Here is a 24,886-nt window from a genome sequence, read left to right as displayed (position 1 = left end):
GTACTACCAAAACAGTCCCCCAGCGAAGCCGTCATTTTTAAATCGAAGACATTGAGATTTATTTTAATTTTTTTGTTTTATTTATTTATTTAAATAAATATAAACCGCCAGTTACATGTTATGCTTGGAACCGCTCCCCCCAATTGTTTTGAGTTAAAATGTCAGCTGTGATAATATAAAAGCTCAGAGACAAGGTCGCTTGCGGCGTGCCTGCACTCTTAAAAACAGCACAGTGAGTAAACGAGGATGTGGAGGGCCAGGCTCGCCCGGCAGTTACCCGGAGTAGCACTTAGACAATGCTCCAGATGCCAAGCAAAACATTCATCCTTATCTTTACCCCCGTCAAAAACATCGACATGGTCCAAGACCGAGAAGCTCAAGCGTAGACGAGACCGAGAGGACGCGATACTTTCAAGCAAATGCAGTGTAAGTACGTGCTGTGAAAAATAAAATAAAAATTATGTCATGAATTACTCTAAAAGCAACACGATGAGACGAAATCTTTCGTGGTATATATGTGAGATCCTTCAACTGTCTTTTGCCTAGAACTTGTACTTCTTCTCCCCTTACATTATGGTATTATTATATTACAGATAATATTTTTTATATTACAGATAATTATTTTTTGTTAATAAAATGTGTGTTCCATTGAAGACACAACATAAGCTGTAGATATTGGCAGTCTCATACGGGTCTTTTCCTGCTCCCATTGACGAGGTTTTCTAAATTCATCACATAGTTTAAAACCATCCATTTCTATCACTGCCTCTCCTGCCCTCAGGATCAGGTGGAACTGTCTTGTGAACGAAGGCAGGGTGTGTCACAGGACCAACACAGACAGACAAACAAACATTTGCTGTCACTGTCACATTCACCGACAACATAACATTCTCATTCGGAAGATGGGAAGGCATTGTTTCTGAGCCTCATTGTCCTACATCCCAGACTGTGATATCTCCTAATGGATGGAAGGAGTTGGAACTGGTTCTTTAAGTGGTGTGAAAAGTCCACGATTGACGTTTTATTCTGACTCGAAAAGTTTTGTTTTCCTATGTTCAAGTAAGAGTTGCTGTTTTTTATTTAGTCAAAAAGGTCAAAGTGTAGGTTGACCCCCATCGCCCTGGGTGCAGGAGGAAGCAGATATAGAAAATGAATGGATGCTTCTGTCCTTGACCTTGCTGTGACCCCATGATCTATTCTGCTGGTCACAGGTAGTTGCACCTCCTCCCTTTCTAACTACTCATCTTGAAATAAGACTCACTGCTCTTTTCTTATTTCTCTCTGAACCAATGAAACAATTTGAAGCAATTGTGCTAAAATGGTTTAGTGTTGTGTATGTTTGAAATTTAAGGTTCTATTTATACATTTAATTTTGTGCTGGCATTTGCACAGCAGTTGTTGGTTGTTATGGTGAATAGTATGTGTATCCGTGTGGAAAGCTTATGCCTTGTTTAACACTGCAAGCTCTCAGAAACAGTTTTTTTTTTGTTTTTAAAATGCTGCTCACTCGGCAAACTAAACCTTCTTTTTTTTTTTTATATATCCAAAAATGAAGTCTTTATGAAATTCTTTGTGGTTTTTAGTTGGTGTACTGTATCAGCTCCACTTCCTAATTGTAGGAAATATACAATATCAATACATTTTTTAATTGTTTACAATTTTTGTAGGCACCTAAAGATGCAGCTGTAAAATGGAGTGAAAAGCAGAGCGCAGTGTACGCTGGTCAGACGCCTCCTGGAGAAAAGAAAGGTGACTTCACCTTCTGCCTTTTCCCATTTCAACTATTAGTTTGTATTGACATTTTGTCGTATGTTGGCGTTGTTAATTTGTTTCCAGATACAACCTTACCACTGCCATCCACATACAGTCCAGAGTATGTGGAGTCCAGCTGGTATGAGTGGTGGACCAAAGAGGGATTCTTCCAACCACAGAAACATGTAAAAATAACTTCCTAAATTTTTAAAGGCATTGTCCTCCTTGAGGATCAATTTAGTATTTACTGTCACAACAGCAACAAAACTGAACATTTTAACCAACATAAAGATTAAAAGGATAGCAGTGACACGACTTTAAAGTTCAGTTCTTATTATTTGACCTCAATATGTCGAGGATATAAGCCTGTTAAAGTAATAATAAAATAGTAAAAGTAGTATAGTCGAAGTAGAGTTAATGTCTGTTATCACTAAAAGGCCATAACGGCCCTTAACACCATTATGCAAAACTAAACACACAAAGTTGATCTTTTTGTATGTTAGAAAATTATAAATCCAAGCTTTAGTTTTTGATAAGTGTTTTAAAACATCTTCATTAGAGCTCTGATTTGGCCGTTCTCTAGCAATTCTTGTAGACCCTAACTTTAATCCATAGTTGATGAAGTATGAATTCATAATTAAGAATTGCATAATAATTGTGCAACAACTGAGAGTAACTGTTATTGTAAGTCGTGTGTGATCATTGGAACAATGCTTTAGAAATAAAAAAAAAAAAAGATTTCCCAATGCTAAACAGTCCCCAGAATTACTACTGCTACCATAGTCTTTAGTCCGTTTATCATCTGTTTTAAATGTTCAAACTTCATGATGTCATCTTGTTGTGCAGGAGGCCTTACCTCATGCTGTAGATCAGACCTTCTCCATGTGTATTCCTCCTCCCAACGTGACCGGCACGCTACACCTGGGCCATGCTCTCACCGTAGCCATAGAAGACGCTCTGGTTCGATGGTAATGACTCACAAAAGTCACAACTGCCATATTATATCAAGTGTGATCAAAAACATGCAAAGAAGAATTTCCTTTTGGAAATATAATGTTTAAAATGTTGAAATCCATTAGGAGACGAATGCAGGGCTGCAAAGTGTTGTGGGTCCCTGGCTGCGACCATGCAGGCATTGCAACACAGGTATGGAAATGTTTCAGTGAGTAGTTTATTTTTCGTGACTTTTGAAAAATGCCGGGAGCAGACTTTGCTTATGAGAACTTGTCATAAAGTTGATGAATACAGTCAGCTCATGTTTTTTTTTTTTTTAAAGACTTTTTAAAGTCTTTATACGTCAAAGGTTCATAAATAAATATTTTCTTTCAAAAAAATCAATACATATGTCCCTGCTCACTGAACATATACATAGAATACGAGCTGTCCTCTAACTGAGGCTGTGTGTGTTCTTGTAGACAGTTGTGGAGAGACGGCTGTTCAGGGACAGAGGGAAGCATCGACGAGATCTCACCAGGCAGGAGCTTCTCCAGGAGGCCTGGCAGTGGAAGAACGAGTCAGTTCTCTCACAGGCAGATTCAATTTAGTGTGCTGTGTTGTGTTGTGTTGTGTGCAGTTTCTTTGTTTCTTCCAACCAAATATTCCACTATTTCCCAGTAAAGAAGAGGCGATATACCATCAGCTGAGGAAGCTGGGAGCCTCTCTGGACTGGAGCAGAGCTTGCTTCACACTGGATCCAGTAAGTCCAGTCATCCCTGGCACCGCGTCGTCCTCATCGGCAACCTTTATTTCAATCAGTTAGGCCACAAGAACCTCCTCACATGCAAGAACACAGTGGAGGCCTCATGAGTGTCTGTTTGGAAGCAACATTTGTATGAGCTCATCGTTCTTTTAGTGTCTCTATTTTTTAATAGGTGCACAACACCTCTAGAAACACATCATGAAACTGTTTGCTTACACTAATGTCGTCCTAAATTTCTCAGCACATACACCGGTTAAACTGAAAATCTTGACACTGCATTACTTGCTTCCAGGCTTTCAGCGCGGCGGTGACGGAGGCCTTCGTCAGACTGTGTGACTCTGGCCTCATTTATCGCTCCGAGGCTTTGGTCAACTGGAGCTGTGCTCTGGAGTCTGCAATCTCAGACATTGAGGTGAGACAATAAAAGCAAATACCACACACGGGCAAAATCTGAAACCTATTGCAGATGCAGACGCTTTAAGAATATATATGTATATTTATTAGGTTGATGCCAAACAGCTTTCTGGGAAAACCCTCCTCTCTGTTCCTGGCTATGAAAACAAAGTGGAGTTTGGAACACTGTATACATTTGCTTACCCCATCGAGGGCCTTGGTGAGTGTTGGTTCACACTGACTGAATGTCACATGTTGCGCTTGATGTGTTTTAACTTCATACTTTGAGTTGCATCCCTGTCCCATTGCTAGAGGAGGAGGTTGCCGTGTCCACCAGCCGTCCAGAGACGATGCTGGGTGACGTGGCTGTCGCCGTCCACCCTGACGACCCTCAATATCAGGTCTGCTATTGCAGTGCTATTTGCACTGGCAAAGTATTCTGACTCTGTTCACTCCCACATTGAAGCAGCCTGTCACTTGAAGCTACACTGAACGACATGTATTGCGGTTCTTTACTATAACCAGATTTACAGCTTGATCTGCAACAGCTTCATGTCGGCCAGAGCTCTCAGTGTTTGATGTTAAGAGGCTGTGGAAAGTTTTTATCTCTGGCTCAGACGTCAGGAGGATGCAGTAAATATTGTTCTAATGGCATTTGACAGGTTCTATCCAGAACCTTCAAAGATGTAGATGTCTCCACACCCATTGTGTACTATCAAATAGCACAAATAATGTTTGAAGCAAAAAATATGTTATTACCAGGTAATGAACATAAATTATTTGGAGAACCGGATGGGGATTATTATCTAAGGGGAAAATTGAAATGTCATTTTTAAGTAAACTATAGGTACATGATCAGAAAAAGTTTTTGAAATTCCAGGGTAGGACTTTGGAATTGTTTTACAGTGGAATTAAAGACTGTGAAAACATGAAACAGTTTTAAAAAAATGAAATTTCAAGAAGTGACATTTATGACCTGCAGGAAAGAAGAGGTTGAAAATCACAGGTTCTTTCTTTTTATTATAGAATTATAGTTGTATATGTGTAGCTGAAATTGTATGTTTTGTTTTACTATTTATGTATGTAGACAGTGTGTGTGTGTGTGTAGGAGACAGTGTGTGCATATGTATGTGTGTAATATGAATTCATAAAGGATGGAGAAGCAGTGAGAGAAATAAGCTAAGCTTCTTCTCACTCCTTTTCGAATATATATATATTTTTAAAACTTCTTTCTGAATTTAACTGTATGAAATTGCCTTATATTCAAAATATATGTACCAATCAATAAATCAATCAATCAATCAAGGTCCTGTACTATTTAGAAATGACCCCGCAGTTTCCATTGTTAAACTTGCTTGAGCTCTGCTCTTTGCTCCTGAGTCAGTGGATCATAGTATCAGGTTTCATCTCTTTGACGATACTAATATTCATACTACTTCCTTTTTACTACATCATACTCCTTCTGTCCCCCTTGTCTCAGGCTCTGCACGGGAAGCAGTGCCGACACCCCTTCACTCAGAGGCTTTTGCCCATCATCACTGACCCTGCTGTGGACATGGACTTTGGAACTGGTGATGATGATGATCCCTCTGACTGCTCTGCTCCTCCACTAGCTGGCGCTGTCCATCCACCTGCTGTTGGCACTGAGCACCGTGTTTGTGTCCTGCAGGCGCCGTCAAGGTGACTCCTGCTCACGACCACACTGACTTCCAGGTGTCACAGCGCCACTCGCTACCACGCCTCACTGTGATTGGAGGAGATGGAACCATGACGTCCCAGTGTGGAGACTGGCTGGAGGTGCAGAAACTCACCAGTGTTTTTGTCGTATTTACTCATTTTCTGTTATTTCTATATTTTGGAAATGTAAAGTCCAATGAAAAAAACAACAGTTCAGCAGAAAGCAAAAGTCAGATTAACACCATTCATCAGAATTTACATCAAGATGTACAAGTAATGATATCCCAGCCCTTAATTCACTTATGAATTCACATCTATACCTCTTTACGATTGTATTATTTATAGTCCAAATTATTCCTCAAATTCAAACTTGTATGACTTCAATCCCTGTAACTTCACTGAAAATCACACACCACATCACATTCCCTTTTGCTGTAAAAACTGGAATCATTTTGAACATCACTTCAGCTCTATACAATCTTAATTTTGAATAAAAACATTATATATATATATTCAATTTCAGCTTTTTCCTTTTTCATTGCATTGTTGCACTGGTCATCGTATGTGACATTCTGCTGTTATTTTTGAACAACATCTTTGTATGTTCTTGTCTTGGTGTGAAGGGAGTGAAGCGTTTTGAGGCCAGACACCTGGTGGTCAATGCCCTGATTGAGAAGAAGCTTTTCAGAGGGACCAAGAGTTATGCCATGACCTTACCTGTTTGCAGGTAGATAATACTGCATTTTTACCTTATTTTTGCTTAAATGTTAAAAAAAAAAAAATAAATTGTACACAAATTAACTTTACAGGAATCACACAAGGTTGTACCCCTTAAATACAGTAAAATTTCAAATGCTTTTAATGGAAACATTTTTCATGTCTTTTAATTCTATGAATCCTGAACGACTGTGGGAATGTGTGTATATGTATATATATATATATATATATATACATACACAGTATATGTCTTTTATATATATACTGGCAGATAGTCTTCATCTGTGTGTTGTGTCTGTGTGTCAGTCGCTCAGGAGATATCATCGAGCCGCTGCTGAAGAAGCAGTGGTTTGTCCGCTGTGATGAGATGGCTCAGAGAGCTGTACAGGTGGGTCAGTGACTAACGCCTCACATGACTTGTGTGTGATCCTCCACCCTGGAAACATCCCAAAGAAACTGGAATCTGATGGTTCCTCTCCTGAATGTGTGACTGTAGGCTGTAGAGGAAGACCAGCTGGAAATCATCCCTCACTTCTACACCAAGACGTGGAAGAACTGGCTGGGGAACATCAGGTAGCAGCCATCATGTTCTTCCACAGTGGCTGAAGAACAGCAGCATGACCTGTGTGATGTGTTGAAATCTTTGAAATGGCACCTCGCTGGTGGTGCACAAAATGAATACAAGTGTTCAGATATTTGGCGCATGACAGTGCGTCTTTCTTGGCTCTGCAGTGATTGGTGCATTTCCAGACAGCTTTGGTGGGGTCACCAGGTCCCGGCTTACCAAGTGGAACTTCCTTCTTCTATCAACAAGCAGGACTTTGGATCTGTGAATATGCCTTTATATTATTATTTGGTCATGTCTTTCTTTACACTGAGGACAAATAAGTAAAAAAGGTTTTCAAGTCATTATTTTGTAGGTTTTAGCATCAATTGTGCCTTTGTGAGTGTCTTTGCAAATGTCCAGTGGCGTCAGACTCCCTGGCTGTGCCCTTAAAGTTTGTGCATGTGCATTGCTGACAGGAGCTGTGGGTTTGGGGACGGAGTGAGAATGAAGCGCGACAAAGAGCCGCCGTCAAATATGGAGTCGACCCGGCGGCCGTCACTTTGACTCGGGGTGAGTCCATCATCAATACATGGAGTTAGTAATCATATTTACAAAGGGAAAAGCTGATTTTGAGTTTTCAATCAATCAACTTTTATTTGTATGTAAACCAAGGCGTCTCAAAGCGCTTTGTACAATCGGAAGAAACCTGACTTGAGTGAGTTTTTAGTAGAATGTGTTGGCAAGAATTTAAACATAAAATGAAAAAGCGCTTGCCTTTCAGTGAGATGAATAAACATCTTTAAGAGGGACACAGTGCTGAACCTAAACCACAGGGCTGATTCACTTTCTGAGCTGCTGTCCATACAGTATGTGGCCCAATAGGGCAACATTCAAGTGAACTCTTCTGATGTGATGATGAATGCTGAATGCCTCTGCACAGTGTTGCATATCTGCTTTCGTTGTTTGTTGCACATAGATTCATTTAAATGTTCTTGGAGCAACTGTATTTTTTGTACTGTTTTTTAGTGCAGCAACAGTGTAGTTTCACAATTTGGGATCAATAAAGTACATCTGTCTGTCTGTCTGTCTGTCTGTCCCAAATGAAAGCATGGGGGTTTCAAACGGAAATCAGTGGAAGTACTTTCTTCAATCTCTCTCTGTATATTTGTGTTCAGACCCTGATGTTCTGGACACGTGGTTCTCGTCGGCGTTGTTTCCCTTTGCGATGCTCGGCTGGCCTAAGCAGGTACGTTATTACTCACTCCTTCATCATTGAACACAGTGGCAAATAATCAGCCGCAGTCTTTGTTGTTTTCCAGTAACACTTGCTCTCTCCACAGACAGCTGACCTCCAGTGCTTCTACCCCAACTCCATCCTGGAGACTGGCAGCGACCTCATCTTCTTCTGGGTTGCCAGGATGGTGATGCTGGGCAAAGAGCTGACTGGCCAGTTGCCTTTCAAACAGGTAAACCACCACATATATGAACAACAACAACAACAAGCTTTATAGTTGTTTTATTTGTTCATTTTTCCTTCATGTTTCATTTCTGTCAGGTTCTGTTTCATTCCCTGGTGAGAGATAAACACGGCAGGAAAATGAGTAAATCGCTGGGAAACGTGATCAACCCCATGGACGTTATCCACGGTGTCTCTCTGGAGGTAGGATGTAGTTCTGAGCCTCCTTGTTGAAGGTGCAGCTACTTATTCATAAGTGCTATTCACTCCTTCAACAGATGTAGGGTGGCTGGTGCGTCAAAAATGTGAAGAGGGAAATTGTGTCAAAAGATCTTCTTCTCATGACCTTTAGCTACGTGCCAGTGCTGTTTTGTTTTTTTAAATTTTCCAAAAATGTGATTAGAATTGGCAATACGATTAATTATCATGTTGTCTTTCTTAGCTTTTTTCTGCAGTTTGATTCTAGGCTCTATATTTATTTCATATATGTTTATCTGTATTTCCCTGTATTATTTTTCCTTATATAATTGAATTGATTGAACATAAAATGTATTGTTACTATGACACAGGGCCTTTTCTGATTTGCTTCAGGATAGCAGGAACATCAGTGGTTTTGGACCTGAAGGCAGATTACAGGGTCTCAAAGTTGGCAGAGAGGATGGAGCAGCAGCAGATGTATAAGTTTTTCTTTAGAAAAGCTAAACTGAAATTTAGATTCAATGGTTTATGGAAAGTGGGGGGCCCTCATGTATCCTACGATTTATTCTAAGATTGTGAAACTTTTTGTGAATCTTTATGTTTCTCGCTGATCTGTGTTGTCCCCCAGAGACTCCTGGAGAATGTGAAGGAGGGGAACCTTGAGCCCAGAGAGCAGTCAGTGGCCGTGGAGGCTCAGGTCTCATCTCTGCTCTCTTCTCTTGTCACCGCTTGATTTCCCATTGGCTGTCTTCATCCCTGTTCTGCCTTTCCCACAGAGGAAAGACTTCCCCAGTGGAATCCCAGAATGTGGGACGGATGCTTTGAGGTTTGCCCTGTGCTCCAACAAAATGCAGGGTGAGTGACTTGCCAGAGATTCATGAAACACACAGATGGAAAAATGCATTGCAGTAAAAGCCACAATTAATTTTTCACTTGATCTTTTTAAAGACAATTCAACATTCATGGACTCTGCTGCCGATCTTGTGCTTTGTTTAAAATACAGAGTCAGCCAAAATAATCTATATCAGGACAAGAACAACTTGCATAAATATTTCAATACCAAATTTATTGAGACATCACAAGATGAATACAAGTGACCTTTGGCCTCTCCAGTGACAAGAGGTGCTCACAGTGGAGGCCATCATCCTCCAGGCATTTACATGCACAGTGAACTACTGTCTAAGTCACGTTTGTTACAACACACACAACACTTGGTGATGATAAGGGTAGCGCCACCTGTTGGGAAAACATCGTACATCAGCACTCAGTGTTATCGTCATTTGATCAAGCTTTGAAAGTGGTATCTACATGTGTAGAGGTACTAATACAAATTGAATATTGATGCAAGTTCTTCTTTCCCTGACGTGTGTACATTATTTTGTCTGACTTTGTAATATATGAGCTCCAGTAATCCGTATTTATTTTCCACATTGCTGAGCTCAGCACTCTGAAGGTGGGCAGCACACCGGAGCAAAGCTAGTGCCACAGGAAAGGAAGATTTTCTCATTCATCCTCAGTGAGACTTGCTGCTGCTGCTGCTGCTGCTGCATCACCTCAACAGATAGAAAGCCCGTTTATTTCCTATAGAAATTGGGCCAATGAGAAGCAGAGTTGGCATTGGAAAAATGTAGCAACATTTTCAGCTCTGTTGCTCAACCCACAAATGCTTGTTCCTAAGAAATGTGGCATCATTTAAATGGGAAATGAAGCACACATGACCTTTGCCCCTTGAGCTCAGTTTATTTGGCCAAATGCTGCTGTGGAGACAGGAAACCACGCCACTTCACGCCACAGAACACGTCCCCTTCCTCTGATATAGAGACGACCTCCTACTGCTCAACCGCTGTAAAACCCTCAGGGTTTGCTTCTAGTGACAGAGACGGTGCATTGTCTGTTCCCTCTTTGTGTTGTGCATTCAGGAGAAGACATCAATCTGTCCATCTCCAAGGTCCTCAACTGTAGAATGTTCTGCAATAAAATGTGGCAGACGCTGAGATTCACGCTGGGATTGTTGGGGGGCAACACAGTCCCACTGAGAACTCTGGCAGAGGTACGTCAAGAATGTTTTCCACACCAATTGTCTGTTGTTGCTTTGACTTTTTAAAGCATAAGAACAAATGATTCAAAAGATCATGTTTTATTATTTTAGATATTGATGCCAAGACTCCACAAAACGTTTACAATTAGCTTTTTCCATGAAGAATTGGCTGAATTTCATGAATTTTCTCTTTGAGTGATGAGAAAAAACTAAAAACAATATGAGTACAAGTAACATCTACTTATTTATTATTTTTAGAGCAAAACATTTTTTCTAGAACAAATTATAGTTCATCAATAACAGTTCAATTCAGTTCAGTTCAGTTCAATTCAATTCAGCACAGTAGCAGTCAGACATGCATTCCATCAAGCAGTTGAAATGAAATGTTGCACATGGTGTGCTATCACGTGCCTCGCTCTACTGGTACAATGCTGCTTCTTCATGAGCTTTGTATTCTAACTTGGCAATAGATGAGCTCATGTACTGTATGTGAATTTGGTTGAGTTGTAATACGTAGTCACGGCCTGTTCTGTGTGACTCATATTAGCCAGACCAAACCTGTCAGCTGACTACGTCTTTAGCTTTGACTCGAGCATTGTTGAAACCAGAAACCATTCTGTTATGTTGACTTACTTCAATAAGCTCACAATGAATAACTTTTAGGGGAAAAAAACAGACGCCTCAGGTATTAGAAGGTGTTTCAAGAAATGGATCCATGCCTTTTTAAATCAAGTCGGGCACTTTATTTTTCTAAATTGCTAAGATGTAAATAATAAAGGAAAATAAAATGAAAACAGTCAGCAGTTTTCACATAAGCCATGAACAAAAATAATAGCTTGAGAGTGAAGTATCTCTTTAATGTTCTTTTGGCTCTTTATTGGTCTTTCCAGAGCTCCAACCTTGAACACTGTGGTGGTGTGTGCCACGTCTGACCCTTCACTGATTTCTCTCCCCACACCGTCACTGTTTAGACGAGCCCTGTGAGCAGGATGGACCAGTGGATCTGCTCCAGGCTTCACAGCACAGTGGTGCAGTGTGAGCAGGCCTTTCAGTCCTATGAGCTGCACGTGGTCACCTCTGCCTTGTACTCCTTCTGGGTCCACAGCCTGTGTGATGTCTATCTGGTGAGAGGACACTTTGACATGGTACCATCTGTATGCTTTGCATGGTGATTTATCTGCTCAGCCTCAGAGGAGCAATGATAGAATAAGTCATAGGATGCATAGAAAAGTGGGAGAAACGTCCAACTTCTTTTGATTTTTGTTCATTTAGAAATATATAGAAATACATACGTACACATAACATTTTGTTTGTGTTCGCTTCAGGAGTATGTGAAGCCTTTGGTGGCTCAGAAAGGTGACAGAGTGTCCTGTGACACGTCAGAGCTCATGGCACTCAGTGTGCTCTTCCACTGTGTGTCGCTGTCATTGGCCCTGCTGTCGCCCATCATGCCCTTCATCACTGAGGAGCTGTGGCAGAGACTGGAACCATTCAGACCTGAAGCAGCTGCCCAGAACAGCTTGTGTCTGCAGCCGTATCCCTCCTCATCTCAACTGGTACCACCAGAGTTTTAAAGAAAAGATCATCCTTACTTGTTTTACAGTGAATAGGACACAGAGTCACACACGCACTGGGTTAGAGGTGGAGGTTATACACTAGCAGTCAGCGGTTTGGACTCACCCTATGATGTCTTTTCTTTCATTCTCATGACTATTGACATTGCAGTTTCTCACTGAAGGCATCAAAACTACGTATGAACACACATGGAATTATGTAGGAAACGATGAAACTGTCAAATAACACATTTTATGTTGAAATTCTTCAAAATAGCCACCTTTCATAAAAAGCATTTAGAGCTATGGAAAGTGTTTCTCTTTGCAGCATAATTACATATATCTTGCTCATATATTTGATGTCTTCAGTATCTATCTGCAGTTTAGAAAGTTGTATAGATAAAAAAAATTGCATGATAAGGTGTATCCAAACTGTTCACTGGTAGTGTATGCTTCAAAAAAGAAACTAAACTGGCTCAAGTTGATATTTTTTCCTCTCTTTATAACAGGCCCATTGGCATTTCCCTGACGTAGAGAAAGATTTCTCGCTGGTTCGTGAGGTGATCAGAGTGACTCGCTCACTGAGGGCCCAGGCCGGCATCGCCAAAGAGAAACCAAGCCGTAAGTCTCGCAACGCTTAGGGAGAACCCCCCCCCCCTCGCCCGCCAAATCAATGGATGGAAATGAGCAGACTTGTATTGTAACAGACTTGTATTGTGCCTTTCAGTGTGGGTGCTGTGTTCACCAGATCAGGCGCAGGTGCTCCCTCATTTTGAATCAGCCATCCAGACGTTGGGCCGCATCTCCAACCTCCACGTCCACTGCTCTGACGGAGTGGACACACTCTCTGCTGCTCCGCCTGCAGGAAGTCTCGTCGGTGTGGTGGATGACACGTGTCAGCTACATCTTAATGTTCCGGTATGTATCAAAACTTTATTTTAAAAACATATTTGGTTTGAATTTAATACAACTATTCCAACTATTCTTCGGTTCAGTTGAGAGACCCTGCCTCAGGTGGAGGAGTTCAAGTATCTCAGAGTCTTGTTCACCAGTGAGGGAAAGATGGAACATGAGATCGACAGGCGGATCGGTGCGGCGTCTGCAGTCTGTCAAGAGCTTTGGGTAATGACCCAAAGAACAAGATTGCAGATACAAGTGGCCAAAATGAATTTCCTCCGTTGGGTGGTTGGGCTGGAGCACCCTTAGGGGCAGGGTGAGGAGCTCAGGATGAGGAGCTGGGCCACCCTTATGGACAGGGGGAGGAGCTCAGGGTGAGGAGCTCAGGATGAGGAGCTGGGTCTCCTAGGAGGAGCTTGGAGTAGAGCCGCTGCTCCTCCACATGGAGAGGAGCCAGTTGAGGTGGCCTGGGCATCTGTTTGGGATGCCTCCTGGACGCCTCCCTGGAGAGGAGTTCTGGGCATGTCCCACCAGGACGAGACCCTGAGGAAGACCCAGGACACGATGGAGGGACTAGGTCTCTAGGCTGGCCTGGGAATGCCTTGGGGTCCCACTGGATGAGCTGGAGGAGGTGACTGGGACCAGGGAAGTCTGGGTTTCTGTGCTTAGACTGCTGCCCCCGCGGAATACACTGGTAGAAGATGGATGGATGGTTAACTATTCCATCCATCCATCTTCAATACCTGCTTCTTCCTGCACTCGGGGTGACGGGGGTCTGCTGGAACCTCTCCCAGCTCTCATAGGTAGAAATATAACTATTCCATCAATGTAATCAATATTGAAGCCTGCACTTTAAATGAAATGTAATAATTTGACAGTAGGATTGCTGCTGATGCTGGGAGCTCTATCTGGCACTGCCAGTCATGTTATTCTTCTGAACAAACTGAACCAGTTAGTCATAGATATTTCTGGGTCAGCCTGCGACTGGTTCCTATTATCTTACTGGAGGAGTTTTAAGTTCCTCAGGAACTCAAGACACAGCACCTCTGACATGTGGTACCATCAGTGTTCTGTTCTGGATCCCCTGATAGTTTCTTGATATTTGCCTTGGACATTTTTTGACGGCACACCTGCATTTCTCACCATGTTTTCTGCAGATGTTATGAAGGTCTTGACACTTGAATAGATTTACTAAGACCTTTTTGTTTTAAATGTTGTCTGGACGTATTTAAAATGTCACTTTGACAGGTATGAAAAGTATAGACTTTTATTTCATACATTTTTTTTATTTATCCATCAGAATGCCTGAACACTTTCTTACTTACCTGAGCAATTCCTGTCATCAAGAGTTCAACTGACTCTTGTAGTGCTTATTCCAAGCATTGCCCTCAACATGTTGGTGTCATCCTGGTATCGTCCCTCTCACCTCTCTCCAATCCTTTGATAACTTGGCTGTGTGCTTGGGGTGGTTGTCCTGCTGAAGGATGAACCGTCGCCCCAGCCTGAGGTTCACAGCGCTCTGGAGCAGCATTTCTTCTCAGAATGTCTCTGTAAATTGCTGCATCCATCTTCCCCGCTACCCTGACTAGTCTGCCACTTCCTGCTGCTGAAGAACATCTCCTCAGCATGATGCTGCCACCAGCATGATTCACTGCCAGGATGGCATTGGCCCGCTAATGAGCATTGCCTAGTTGACTCCAAATATGTTGCCTGGCATTCACACCAAATGGTTCAGTCTCAAACTCACCAGACTGGAGCAGGTATGGACAAATTACGGCCCTGGGCCCGTTAATCTTATAATTTGGCCCGCCCACCTCTAAAAATATTAATAGTCAGTCAGTCATCGAACAGCTGTATTTCCTCCATGTTTTCAGTGTTTTCAGAGTCATTTCAATGAAGAGCTAAACAGCGTGGGGCTTCAAAGACAGTGGTTTGGTTGCAACTTTGCTTTGGTCCATTGTTCATATGAAAGTTGCTTTGTAAAATTTCAGATTGGACTGAACATGAACAAACAGTTGCAGCAGCTCTCCCAGCGCAGAACCAGGCTCGTTCGGAAACTGGAGGAAGAGCTTCTGAGAGTCCAGTCACCAGACCGACTTCCTGCTCACGTCAGGCAGCGAATAGACAGCAAGGTGAGCTCTGGCCACTTGACTCATCTGATAAATACTCTTCATGTTGAAATGCATCAGTGTCCCAATCAAGTCTTCATTAGCCCCAAGAGCAATTTACTGTGGTCCTACAAACAAAAGACAATGCCACTTGTTCCTCTTGCCGCAAAATAGACCAAAACGAAATGGCTTAGCCTTCAGTCCATCATGTGCTTGTCCTCAAAGGATTTTGAAACCGCCTTAGAGTTGAAAAGCCCCGCAGCAGTGCCGCATGAGGGGGCTGCTGCTATCTCGCACTGCCTGAACACCTCTTGATGTGGTTCGAAAGCGCTGCCACATCTGGGATGTGTCACGCCTGTGCTGCACAACTGTCATCTTTTCTTGATAACAAATAACAAATTAAATCTAACATTAGCTTAATACATACATATGTCTGTATTTATTGTGAAGGCAGTCAGTGACAGCGAGATTGTGATAATTTCAACCACCTTTTGGAGCAGAGGGGAAATGAACTAGTGTTTTTTAGATAAGTGAAGTTCTTTCTTACAACACAGGCTGAAAACATTAATTAATGTGAGCATTGATCAAAGAGAATACTGCATGTCTGCTGGAGACACAAAGTGAGCAATGTGGACCTGTAGAAAACAACAAGCCTGGATTCTATAAGTTTACTACAGCTGGATTGGCTGCACCCTCAGAAAAGCTGCTAGGTACATCACCTGATGAATTGGAACCCCCAAGAGAAAGGGAAGCACAGTTGCCCAAGGAACAATTGGAGAAGAAGTGTTAAAGCGAGAATTCAGAGAGTCGTCTTCACTGGGGTTTCACCGCACAGTTCCAGTTCACATGGAATTCAGAGATCTGCAGTGGAAGCAAAACTTCCCTCTGACACAACAGACTCCCTATGTTTGCGGTTTGCCAGAAAACGATGGCCTGTCACAAAGTAGGAAATGTGTCACAGTCAGTGGGGAGTCACAATTTCAGTTAGAAACCATTCAATCCTGTTAATATTCAATCATATGCATAAATATACCATTTAAACACCTCTTATTTGCTCTCTCATATATTAACAGTCGTGTACAGTAAAGGTACATGGGGATGTTACAAAAGGCAAACTAAATAAATAATAATAAAAAAAAAAACCTTTACCAATTGTAGTAGTTGTAATTTTATTTCATGGATCAGTACCATATGATTTTCTGCTTGTTTGAGAATGGTTTGACCATCATATGAAAAATGGTGGAGTGGTTCATTTAAAAAAACAAAAACAAATCTGTTGTCCCTTCTTTCATTTCAGATGTCAGCCTTGCAGAAGGAGCTCCAAACCATTGACGACCAGCTCAAAACCTTGTCGTCATCTGAATGTACAGAGTAACTCTATCAACAAGAAATTGCGCTAGCTGTGTGCACTGCTGGGCCCCTTAAATTAAAAACAAATACATTAAATATATGAATTAAATAAAGTAATGTGGATTTCTAAAACAAATGTCATTTGATTAATAATGTGCGAAATGTGGCTTTTTTTATTGCAAACTTTGAGACAGTTATGTATTTGATTAATGCAATTATGTATTTGTATAAATAAAATGTGGATATAACGTGTAACATTTACCCCTCAATTGTTCACCTTTAAACTGGCATGTGCATATGTATTCACCCCCTTTGCTATGAAGCCCCTTAAAAAGTGCTGGTGCAATCCATTACCTTCACAAGTCACAGAATTAGTTTAATGAAGTCCACTTGTGTTCAATCTAAGTGTCACATGATGTGTCAGTATAAACACACCTTCTCAGAGAGGCCCCAATGGGCTGCAACTCTACTTAGCAAGAAGAGTCACATCATGAAGACCAAGGAGCTCTCCAAACAAGTCAGGGACAAAGTTATAGAGAGATACAAGTCAGGAGTGGGTTATAAAAAAATATCTACATCTTAGATGATCCCCCGGAGCACCATCAAATCTATAATTGCCAAATGGAAACAACACGGAACCACAACAAACCTGCCAAGACAGGGCCGGCCACCAAAACTCACAGACCGGGCAAAGAGGACATTGATCAGAGAGGCAACACAGAGATCAAAGGTAACCCTGAAGGAACTGCAGAGTTCTACAGCAAACACTGGTGTGTCTGTCCATAGACCCACAATAAGCCGTACACTCCATAGAGCTGAGCTTTATGGAAGAGTGGCCAGTGAATACCTGTCAGTGTTAAAAATAAGAAGGCACGTTTTGAATTTGCCAAAAAGCATGTGGACAACCCCCTAAATGTATGGTGGAAGGTGATCTGGTCAGATGAGACTAAAATTGAACTTTTTGGCCACAAAGGGAAATGCTATGTCTGGCAGCAACCCAACACTTCCCATCACCCCAAGAACACTGTCCTCACAGTGAAACATGGTGGTGGCAGCATCATGCTATGGGGGTGTTTTGCAGTAGCAGGGACGGGGAAATTGGTCCGCATAGAGGGGAAGATGGATGGTGCTAAATACAGGGACATTCTGGAGCAAAACCTGTTTCAGTCCACCTGTGATTTGCGACTGGGACGGAGGTTCACTTTCCAGCAGGACAATGACCCGAAGCATACTGCTAAAGCTACGCATGAATGGTTTAAGGAGAAGAAGTTAAATGTGCTAGAATGGCCTAGTCAAAGCCTGGACCTCAATCCGATTGAAAATCTCTGGTTTGACTTGAAGACTGCCGTTCACAAGTGGAAACCATCCAACTTGGAGGAGCTGGAGAAGTTTTGCCATGAGGAATGGGCAAAAAGCCCAGTTGAAAGATGTGGCAAGCACATAGAGACCTGTCAGAAGAGACTTACAGCAGTAATTGCTGCAAAAGGTGGCTCTACAAAGTACTGACTTCAGGGGGGTGAATAAATATGCACATGCCAATTTCCACTTTTTTATTTCTTTAAATTATTCTTTTATATGTTTCTTTCTCATTTCACTTCACCAATATATATACATATACGTATATATGTATATATATATATGTATATACGTATATAGATAATAATCTATATATAGTAGATTACTTTGTGCAGATCCATCTCACAAAATATTCAGGTGAAAAACATTTAAATTACAGGCTGAAATCTAACAAAATAGATAAGGGGGGGGGTGAATACTTTTGCAAGGCGCTGTATATATATATATGTATATATACATATATATATATATATATATATATATATATATATATATATATATATATATATATATATATATATATAATCACTGTCATTACATATTTTGAATTAAATTTAGAGGGAAAGTAAAGTGAGTTTCAGTTTAGTCATTCACACCGACTTCACTTCTGTTGGCAGCTTTTTCCATTGGTGTGCAGCATCACAGCTAAAAGCTACTTCACCATGTTAAATTTGAACTCTGGGCTCCACTAATCTGGCCTGAAGTCTGCAGATCTCAGAGTCCTACTGGGTTCATATTCCATCAGCATTTCATAAGATGTAAATATCTTGTTTTTTCCTTTTATACCCTTCAAGTATTTTATTTTTATGGCATTATTTCATTAATTTACATAGTTTTCCACTATGCAGTTGCTGTAATTATACAAATTTCCGCACTGTGGGATTTATAAAGGCATTCGATCCTATCCTACTCCATTCCATACCATTCATTCATTAATTCATCTATATCTTAGCGATTTCGGTGATGATGAACATGTGTAAGTTTACCCCCGCCCGCTTTGCCAACTGACCGCCAGTTTGATTCAATCGGAAATGTCGTCACACATCAGACTGGGGTGGGGGGCAGCCTCAGCAGGGTTCAGTCGGAGGAAGGATTCCCTACTAGTACCGCTCAATTATGTTGTTATGGACGCTGTAGACCGCCGGTACCGTGTCATCATGTGCACCGGGGCACCGGACGTGCGGACGATATCAAACATGAACCGCCGCGATGTCCGATAAAATCTGAGCATTTCAAATACCGTGATAAAACCGGAGCCGCATTCGAACGTACCGGGAAGGACAGGGTTGATGTAGCAGCCAGTCAAACACCGGTGCGGCTGTGTGAGAGACAGAAGAAGAGGAGGAGGAAGAAGAAGAAGAAGAAGAAGAAGAAGAAGAAGAAGAAGAAGATGCGCTGCTGTGGATGTGACACAGGGACGGGGTGTAACGGTGCTTCGACTAGCCCAACCGGAGCTAGTTTGTCGGTCAGCGCCTGCTACATTTCATTTCACCTTCAGGGGGGTCTGTTTGTTTTCTTGTGAATGGAACGGTCCAGGCCGGCGTGTGACACCGTCCCTGAGCGGATGCTTCCAACCGTGTCCGAAGAATGACCATGAAAAATCAGACATTGGCCGCATCCAATCCGCTGCTAACGAGCTAACAGCTGTTAGCGTTGTTTGTTTGTTGTGAAGACGCCCCTGCTAGTCCTCCTAAATGAGCCGCACTCTGCTGCTGCATAAAACTTCCATTTTGTAAAAAAAAAAAAAAAAAAAAATTAAAGAAGAAAGAGAAAGAAATAATATTCAGATATGCAGAGGGGACATAACTAGGATATCCTATGTTGAGAAGCTCTAGTTAAACTCCGGCATTTGAACACTACCATTGCAAAGCTTTGGGCCAAATGTTCACGCCGTTTAAACGATACGTAAATTGTGTGCGGGTTGCATTTTGTGGAAGCAAATCAGTAAGTTTTGTACGTGCTCTTTGAAAACAAGGATGCACTGTGCAGCAACATTCGGTTTCTGGCTTTTCTAACGAAAGAATCGTAATAAAACCGCAAAGTTCGAGTTCCCTCCCTCTAATGACCCATTGGCCAATTGTCTTCATCACGTCGTCACTGCAAAGCCTCACCTCGTGTGTTGTTGGAGCACCGTTGCAAACGTCAAGGCTGCCTCAATACCAGGTAAGGTGACGTTTTGTTTTTCTTTTTCATTGCAATCACACAATTTTTAGAACATCGCTTGAATTTCATGAAACTTTTTTTTGGGGGGGAAACTTTGTTGCTGCCTGCCTCTCCATTGAATCTAATTTTAGCTAGAATGAGTTATTCCTTCCTACTCTACCTACTGGGTTACCTAAATAACCCATTCATTCATGTGCAGTGTCCATGTCCAGTTCCAGGCAGACTCTATTCTGTGATTGTCATAATTATTGTAGCAGCCACTTGTTTGTTTGTTTTTTGATCTATCAAAAATATATGTGTTAAATCAAATCAAAAACCTTTAAAACATAAAATGACTAACTACTTGAATTTACACAGCAAACCTTTTAATCATTTTTAATCCAATTGTTTTTGTAACAATTTTACAGCAATTTTACACTGACTAGTGTCGATTGTTTCATTGACCTTATCGCTCGATTACCGATTAATTGATTAGCCACGATTTTTCCTGAGAACCTAAATTTCACAATGAAAAATGTGTAAGGAACACATTATTTAACCCTTAAATAACGTTGAGGGTCCAATATGACCCATTTTTACATTAGAGAAAAGTGAAAACACCCTCAACATTTATCCTCTGACTTTAAGTTGACTTCAAATGGGTCACATTTTTTTTTTATTGTTTAAAAGTCACTTGTTCTAGGTATATTATGACCATCACAGTATCTACAGGTGAATTTCCTGCCACTACAATGTTAGAATGATATTAACTACCTCCCGTGTAAAAATAATTCAATTAATTGCGGCTAATTTAATTAACTCAATTAAATTCTTAATCGACAATTAATCAAAAAATTATTAATTGTAAACTTCCCTATTACTGACATAAATTAGATGTACGCTGCTTTCGCCCTATGACAGCTTGCATCGGCTTCAGTAGACCCCCACAACCCTGAGTGCAACAGGAAGTGGGTATAGAAGATAGATGGATGATTACAACTAGTTGTGTTTGTTGGATTTAACCTGCAGAAGGAAAAAATGTTGCTGGTTAGGCATGCAAATCCATAGAGGTCTCTCTTAAACAACCTATATGTGACAACATTTTGAACAGTCATAAAATATTGAGTGAATCGTGAGTGTTGAGAACCCTTTCTCATCTTGGAGTGTATCAAGATGCAAAGAGCCCTTACAGGTCCTTGTAATTATTTATACTTAATGGCTTAGCACTGGTCAACCTATTTTTACCAGTACTAATTGGTTTAGGCTGTTCTAATGCTGTGGAAATCTTGGCTCTGGCTCAAATGTTTAAAGCATTATTATTGTCACTGACAACTTAATCCACGAGTCTCTTGGCTGTTCAAAAAACTCATCACCGAGAGGAAATTGGTCTCACATGGACCACATTTCTGTCTTGTGGCTCATGCTCAGTTCCTGCAAGAGCTGTGTTTGTTAAGTGCTTGTTTGTTCTTGTGCACTACCAGTCTTACCTTTGCAAATCCATCTTTACTGTGTGTTTTCTATGTTGCCTCAGTTTATGTGCTACACTGATTGACAATGCCCCGTAGTTTCCGGTGATTTCATTGAGTTTAGTCGACCGATAACCTTCCAGGATGGATGGATGGATGGATGGATTCAGATTGTGGACAGAGGGCTCCAGGGGTGTACCATCTAAGACATGTCATGATTCAGTTTGATTACGATTCAGTCTGCTACGCTTTGAAAATTCACAGAATAGGATCCCAAATTGTAAAATTTCACTGGAGTGAAATTTGCAAAATGGGTACCAATTTTCATAGTCGTTGCTATAACTTGGACAGGTATTGCACCAGCAACCTCCCAGCCTCAGGGCTGACACGCCACCACTCGGCCCTTGCAAACAATTGCCACCTCTCTGCCCTTTCAAACTGAAACCTCGGGCTAACCAATACAAAAACGTTGTTACTGACAGAGCTTTGCTCCAGAAAAATATCAAGGTCGAATCCTCCATTTTTAAAATGTTATGTAAAATTAATACACAAGTAAATAAATGGGCATTGAATTTCTGAATCTTTAATATTGACTTTTTTGTTTTGTGTTTGTCTGCTCTATTTTTCAGGATCATGGCTACTACATTCCATGAACCCAGTTCCACTGGACTGGACAGCTGGACCTCTGTTAGCCCTGTCTGCGCTTTGTGTGCTTCGGATTGGATTTTTTGAATACTTCACCGGAAACCGGATTAATCAAAGATATATCTTGGATTGAACAGTTTTCAGGGTCAGAAGACAGTCACACTCAGATTTTACTATAATCAATGGTGTGACCTGTTACTAATTGGATAACTGCTGCCATGTTGGAGGGCCGTCACCCATGTGTTCTTAGTTAACCCCAACTTTCAGTCTTTTCCTGCGGCCCTTATCTAAGTGTATTTGGGCCATGGTTCGCAAGAAAGGCTCTCTTATACTATGTGGTGCTTTCCTATTTGTCGCCTGGAATGCTTTGCTTTTACTTTATCTTTGGGGTCGCCCTCCCACTGGACGACTTGAGGAGGGTGGTGGAGCAGAACCAGGAGGCAAGGAGGAGTGGGGTATGGCCAGAGGGAAAGAAGGTCAGGTTAACCTGGCTGGGGAGGTCATCCGCCTCGCAGAGGAGGTTGAACTTCAGTTTGAGACCCAGAAGAAGCTATTAAAGCAGATTGAGAGCCACAGGGTCATGTGGGCTCAACAGAAAGACATTGAAAAAAGAGAGACAGATGATCCAAAAGAATTGAAACAGATTGCCAACCAGCCATCAGATCCTCCTCTTCTTCCCAAAGATAGTTTGGAGGACCACCCAGAAATCGAACTCAAGCATTCTCAAAGAACTGTGACTACAGTCCCTGCAGAGCCCAAGTTTGAACAACATCTCGCCACTGAAACAAAGGAAGAGATTGAAGAGAACAAAAGCCTGCCAACAACTAGCGTTCTTGAAACTGTCATTCCTATTTTAGTCATAGCGTGTGACAGAGTAACTGTAAAGCGCAGTCTAGACAAGTTGACGCAGTACCGTCCCACTCCAGAGCTATACCCGATCATTGTCAGTCAGGACTGTGGCCACGCTGAAACAGCTCACGTCATTTCCTCGTACGGAGATCAAGTGACACACATAAGACAGCCGGACCTTTCTGACATCAGGGTCAAGCCAGATCACAGGAAGTTCCAGGGCTACTACAAAATCGCCCGACATTACCGCTGGGCACTCAACCAAGTATTCAACGTATTCGGCCATTCTACCGTGGTCATAGTGGAAGATGACCTGGAGGTAGGTCCCATCCTCAAACTTCTGCATTTTGTGGTGCTTTGAACAAACAGGAGAGATCTGACCATTGAAAAATATAGGACAAAGCTGAAAAAAAAACTGTGTTAGCGTTATGGTTATGGTTAGGGTTATGAAGTCTGCAGTGTTACCAACATTCTTTGATCAAGTTACCCAATTTAGTAATTTATCATAGAATAAGAGAAGTCTCTAAACTGCAATACCTTGTACGTCTGAAAACCAGTCTTCTGGATGCATTAGATTTACATCATCAAGAGAGATTTAGTTTGATGAGTGTGTTCAGGTCGCAACTGTCTGTGAAAAGTGCTTTTGACTCATTTCATCCTTGTGTTAGTCGTCCATTGATCTGGGCTTTTGACACTCCCACGTGTTGGCTAGAAGATAGACTCAACAGGTGGGACTTGGATTAGCCTTGAGTGGATTGGGCCAAACCTTGTTAGTGGAACCACTTTAGCCTTACATCAGAGATGGTGCTAATCCCAGTCTGACTTCACCTAGCCAGTCTCACCTTTATAAGTGGCCTTGAAGGAAACCCCTCTGGCTCAGGGCGACCCCCAGTGCACTAACATTTTATGCAGCGATAACCCATATCCTTATACATAATTACATATATTATTTATACATGTATATGTAAGTGCATATACCTATGCATATATACATATACAGCTTTAGTGATTTAAAGTATGTGAGGTTCCTTTTTCTCCTCTATTTTCTATTAATTTTTGATTTTGAATTGATTTGATTTTTGAATTTGTGAAAATAGTTACTATATTAACAATCCATTGACCACATTCTCTGTCCACTGTTTGTTTTCTACTAATAATGTTTGTTTGCCTATTTTGCTCTACTTTCCAGAAGTCAGTGACTAACCTTGAGGAGAGAGTTGTATTCACAGAAGCTTTACCATTCACATTGCCAAGAGAATGATTTTCTCTCCTCTGTGTCTTTCTGCTGTAGGTGGCGCCGGACTTCTTTGAATATTTCCGAGCTCTGTACCCGATTTTACGCTCTGACCCCACCCTGTGGTGTGTTTCTGCCTGGAACGACAATGGTAGAGATGCCTTGGTGGATTCATCTCAAGCGGAGCTGCTCTACAGAACAGACTTCTTCCCTGGCTTGGGCTGGATGCTGCTAAAGGAAATGTGGGAGGAGTTGGAACACAAGTGGCCCTCCGCCTTCTGGGACGACTGGATGCGCCAACCGGAGCAGCGCAAGGAACGCTCGTGCATTCGACCGGAAATTTCACGGACTATCACTTTTGGTCGAAAAGGAGTTAGTTTAGGTCAATTTTTTGACCAGTACCTTCGCTATATTAAACTTAACACAAAATTTGTGCCTTTTACCAAACACAATTTATCGTACCTGCTAAAAGAAAAATACGACGAGCATTTCAGCAAAGAGGTTTACAGTGCGACGCTTGTAAAAATTGAAGACCTGCAACAAAGTAGCAACTTGAGAACCAATGGGCCGTACAGAGTCCAATATTCCACACGGGACAGTTTCAAAGTCTTTGCTCGAAATCTGGGGGTGATGGACGACTTGAAATCGGGAGTTCCGCGCACTGGCTACAGAGGGATCGTTAGCTTTCTTTACCGTGGCAGAAGGGTGTTTTTGGCTCCACCTGAAGGCTGGACACATTATGACATCAGTTGGAGCTGAGAGGTGGACAAAAGAGTCAAGATTTGAAATTTTATATGTGAGGGGGGGGA

At 41.7% G+C, this 24,886-nt stretch overlaps 2 protein-coding genes across 3 annotated transcripts in view; both read left to right on the top strand.

Moving 5' to 3' along the window:
* The first annotated feature begins 11 nt into the window (after positions 1-11).
* On the top strand, positions 12-16,640 carry vars2 (valyl-tRNA synthetase 2, mitochondrial). Of its 2 annotated transcripts, XM_076051460.1 has the most exons (29): positions 12-426; positions 1,668-1,749; positions 1,837-1,937; positions 2,599-2,720; positions 2,832-2,898; positions 3,168-3,265; positions 3,367-3,448; positions 3,744-3,863; positions 3,956-4,064; positions 4,157-4,245; positions 5,325-5,415; positions 5,514-5,641; positions 6,145-6,248; positions 6,545-6,626; positions 6,735-6,811; positions 6,971-7,067; positions 7,262-7,355; positions 7,961-8,031; positions 8,126-8,251; positions 8,341-8,445; positions 9,068-9,136; positions 9,216-9,294; positions 10,359-10,489; positions 11,449-11,601; positions 11,803-12,033; positions 12,540-12,651; positions 12,758-12,948; positions 14,919-15,059; positions 16,333-16,640. In XM_076051460.1, exons 1-29 carry the CDS (start codon positions 247-249, stop codon positions 16,408-16,410), a joined length of 3,210 nt encoding a protein of 1,069 aa, XP_075907575.1. In that variant the 5' UTR covers positions 12-246; the 3' UTR covers positions 16,411-16,640. The 2 variants fall into 2 exon arrangements, with proteins under 2 accessions (XP_075907575.1, XP_075907576.1); XM_076051461.1 differs by lacking the exons at positions 12-426; positions 1,668-1,749; positions 1,837-1,937 and having other exon boundaries at positions 3,372-3,448.
* Positions 16,641-18,787: 2,147 nt separating this feature from the next.
* Positions 18,788-24,886, top strand: part of LOC142876968 (alpha-1,3-mannosyl-glycoprotein 2-beta-N-acetylglucosaminyltransferase-like) — a 7,754-nt gene continuing 1,655 nt past the window's right edge. Inside the window, exons 1-3 of the mRNA XM_076011262.1 lie at positions 18,788-19,904; positions 21,979-23,162; positions 24,135-24,886. The exon at positions 24,135-24,886 is cut by the window's right edge and continues 1,655 nt beyond it. Of these exons, the coding sequence (XP_075867377.1) occupies positions 22,299-23,162; positions 24,135-24,836 (1,566 nt within the window). The 5' untranslated portion in view covers positions 18,788-19,904; positions 21,979-22,298 and the 3' untranslated portion in view covers positions 24,837-24,886. The remainder of the gene's footprint in view (positions 19,905-21,978; positions 23,163-24,134) is intronic.

Source organism: Nelusetta ayraudi, unplaced genomic scaffold (genome assembly GCF_046127955.1).
Source record: "Nelusetta ayraudi isolate G7.1 ecotype Tasmania unplaced genomic scaffold, CSIRO-AGI_Nayr_v1 ptg000135l, whole genome shotgun sequence".
Lineage (NCBI taxonomy): Eukaryota > Metazoa > Chordata > Actinopteri > Tetraodontiformes > Monacanthidae > Nelusetta > Nelusetta ayraudi.
The sequence above is the reverse complement of the archived record's forward strand: the minus strand, read 5'-3'. Positions and strand labels throughout refer to the sequence as shown.

Excerpts from the sequence above, each read along its gene's own strand:
- vars2 (XM_076051460.1), top strand. The coding sequence starts at position 247 with ATGTGGAGGGCCAGGCTCGCCCGGCAGTTACCCGGAGTAGCACTTAGA. Across the intron at positions 3,864-3,955 it reads CTGCAATCTCAGACATTGAG|GTTGATGCCAAACAGCTTTC; the intron begins GTGAGACAATAA and ends TATATTTATTAG. Across the intron at positions 5,642-6,144 it reads AGTGTGGAGACTGGCTGGAG|GGAGTGAAGCGTTTTGAGGC; the intron begins GTGCAGAAACTC and ends CTTGGTGTGAAG.